At 33.9% G+C, this 3,067-nt stretch overlaps 1 protein-coding gene across 1 annotated transcript; it reads left to right on the forward strand.

The window, feature by feature from the left end:
- The first annotated feature begins 211 nt into the window (after positions 1–211).
- Positions 212–772, forward strand: LOC131036966 (uncharacterized). Its single transcript, XM_057968998.2, has 2 exons — positions 212–294; positions 439–772. Exons 1-2 carry the CDS (start codon positions 212–214, stop codon positions 770–772), a joined length of 417 nt encoding a protein of 138 aa, XP_057824981.2.
- Positions 773–3,067: the final 2,295 nt, after the last annotated feature.

Raw genomic sequence — 3,067 nt, forward strand, 5'->3', positions numbered from 1 at the left:
AAGTGGCATCCATAGATAATGGAGAAAAATTCTACTTGGTGGAATAGTCAATACACAAGGCACGAGCCGTTACTCCCACAAGAATACTTCCTGGAAAAATTCATGTTTGACAATTTCGCACTACTTTATCCCCTCCTATATATGAAACAACAATTCTGCTCCTTTTAGGCACAATATTACAATCACATTTGAAGTAGAAGAAGAAACAACAATGGAGTGCAGTCTGTGTGGCGATGTGGGCTTTCAAGTCTACTTATTCCAATGCAAAAAATGTTTAATGCGTTTTCAGCATCAGTAAGTTAGCATTTGCCCTCCTTATTGCTCTCATTTTATCCAATTTCAGCTAGACAAGTATCATGTAGGATATACAAATTTATTGTTTCCATTTGTGCAAGGACTATCACTTTTGATCTTATGAGTTTGGCTCTTTTTGGTCAGATATTGTAGCAGAGCATACTATGAGAAATTATCAGTTGAGAGTATCAGTAAAGTGTGTGACTGGTGCTTCACTATTCAAGAAGAGTATGCAGGGATTAATGATTGGCTTATGATCAGGGATTCTGTTAAAAGAATTAGAAGTTCTGCTGGGTTTGGAGAGTCTACAAACATGACCCAAAATAGAGAAGATAAGAGTAATTTGAAAAAATCCTGTGTTGAAATTGATGGACAGATACCCAAAGAGCTGAAGAAGCAGAGGAATCCTAAAGTTGTATGCACTACTGAAAGAAAACTTGGGAAGAAATATAAGCTTCTTGATGAAATTGTTTGTTGATAGCAATGGATGCAAAGAAATATAGGTCCATATATATGTATGGTGGATGCTTTGTCTAAAATGAACAGAGGGTGAATATTTTGAGAGCATGGAAAGGAGCTATGTTTGTATATAGGCCAGCACTATGAGGGATATATATCTTTCATAGATACTAAATTGTAATTTCTACACTTCCACGGTTAACTAATACAAGGAGAAATATGATTTATCATGGATGTAATCAAATTGGCTAACCCTGTAATTTGTTATCGTTGCGCAATTTATGCTTTTTTTCTCAAAAAAATTGCATTTGTTATTTGTTTAATATATGTGTTAGATTTCAGCTGACAGAAAGAGAGCCATGGAAATAATTATAATAAGCAATCTCATAGTTTCTTACAATACTGGCTCAGATTATTAGCCGATTGGCTATTTTTAGGTGGGGTTCGTGGCCACCGGAAAACTGTCTCACGCTGGAGTTTTTTGTGCCCGAATATTTCGCTGCTCGCAGGTTTTCCGTCTAACAGTTACCGTGAACGGTGAATGCTTCCACATTTTGTGTACATGTCTATCAGGCACTTGCAACTACATCATCTGACAAAAATCTCCTTTGCACTATATGCTTTGATGGATGTCTATACCCTGTTTCAAAGTTCTGTAGGCCGGAGAAGGTGAATGGATCAGTTTGGACATTTTCTTTAAATTTCCACATCCATGTAGTCCAAACGTAGTAGCCATAAAAGGCATGGGGATTGACTCAAAACAAATGCATGCAATGTGAATCCTGATGTTTCCTAGAGTAGAATATGGTAACTTCAACGCACAGGTAAAATTGTAGAAGTTAATCAAATATTTGGATGCAGATGTGAAGATTTGCAAGTTCAAAAATGGCCATCAGAGAAACTATAGTAAGAAATTCAATGACCACATCAGAGTGGCCATTTTTTTTAATAAGCTAGTCATAAATATAACATAGCTGATTGAAGAAAAAATCTACAATGCCACACTAACATGTCCACCTGTTGACAGATAATCAATTCCAGCTCAACAATTGTGAATGCAATTTATTTCATTTTCAAACTTTGTACATCCAAGAAAAATATTCAGATGTGTGCTTCTAAATTGTACCATGCACTAGAATCTTGATGTTCAGCACTAGCCTTTCTAAGCCCTCAAGGCTTTTTCAAGATTCCGCTTGAATGATATTACATGATAGCAAAGTTGTAAGAAGATCTTGTATTTCAAATAAGCCAGCTACAAAGTGTGATTTGTTAATCAAATTGACCATACAAATTGCCATACAACTTGCAGATCAAATATTTCTTATAAATCAATGAGTTATCAAATCAAAAAAAAAAAAAATTATCATACGTGGGCTGCACACAGCCATTTATTTATACAAACGTATTCAATTATGAAACAAATAGCTAGGAGAAGGTGAAAGGTCATCTGACAGTTGAACTTCACATTTCCAACATAAACATCATATTCTATGTTTTGATTTATATAAAATCAAATTCCATATTTAAATTGAATTCATCTATAAGTATAATTTAAAATGAACTATCTAAATAAATAAAAAATAGATTAAACTCTGACTAAATTTGTTTAGGTTGTTCATTTTTTTGTAATTTTAGGTGAATGCATTTTCTTTTGGTTACAATTGTAGTTTTATTGCAGGAATATTCAACAACCACATCATGCCTTTCTACTCCAAATATCCTGGCCTCTACCCAATTGTTTGTTTTTTTTGTAATTGAGAATCCGAAGTATAGATCGAAGTACTTGCCATTAGAATTTCTTCAAAATTTGGGGAATCTGAAGTCCTTCTTTCCAGACCACATTTTTTTTCCAGGAATACTACCATGTTTGAGATGTAGCATCAAACCTATTTAAGATGCTTCTTAAATATAGGCCAAAAGATAAAGCTACGAAAAAAGAAATACTTTTGAAGAAGGCATAGTTAGAGGCCGAAGGAAACCATGAAGTCGAGAAGCCCAATTTAGTTTATATTTCTACAAGATCAATTTTAATTTTTGGCAATGAAGTGGTCATAGTAGAGACCATAAGCACTACAACAAGAGTACTACCAAGGCTACCATTTTGGAATTTTTTGCATTAGTACTGAGAAAATCAATCTCTATTTGTTATTGCATGATAATGTTGCAAATGCGAATACATTGGCATTTGTTGTACGTGTGAGACAAGAACAAGTGAGATGAAGTGCGATTAAAATGTGGCAAAAATCAAAATCTAAAATATACTATTTAAATCCAACAATAAATTAAGCAAACCATTCTATCTCAATACAAAACA

The sequence above is a fragment of the Cryptomeria japonica genome, chromosome 11, assembly GCF_030272615.1.
Source record: "Cryptomeria japonica chromosome 11, Sugi_1.0, whole genome shotgun sequence".
Taxonomy (NCBI): Eukaryota; Viridiplantae; Streptophyta; class Pinopsida; order Cupressales; family Cupressaceae; genus Cryptomeria; species Cryptomeria japonica.

What these genes read in the sequence shown, in the direction of transcription:
- LOC131036966 (XM_057968998.2), top strand. Translation starts at nt 212, where the DNA reads ATGGAGTGCAGTCTGTGTGGCGATGTGGGCTTTCAAGTCTACTTATTC. An exon ending in TTAATGCGTTTTCAGCATCA is followed by an intron (nt 295 to 438) that starts GTAAGTTAGCAT and finishes CTTTTTGGTCAG; the next exon opens with ATATTGTAGCAGAGCATACT.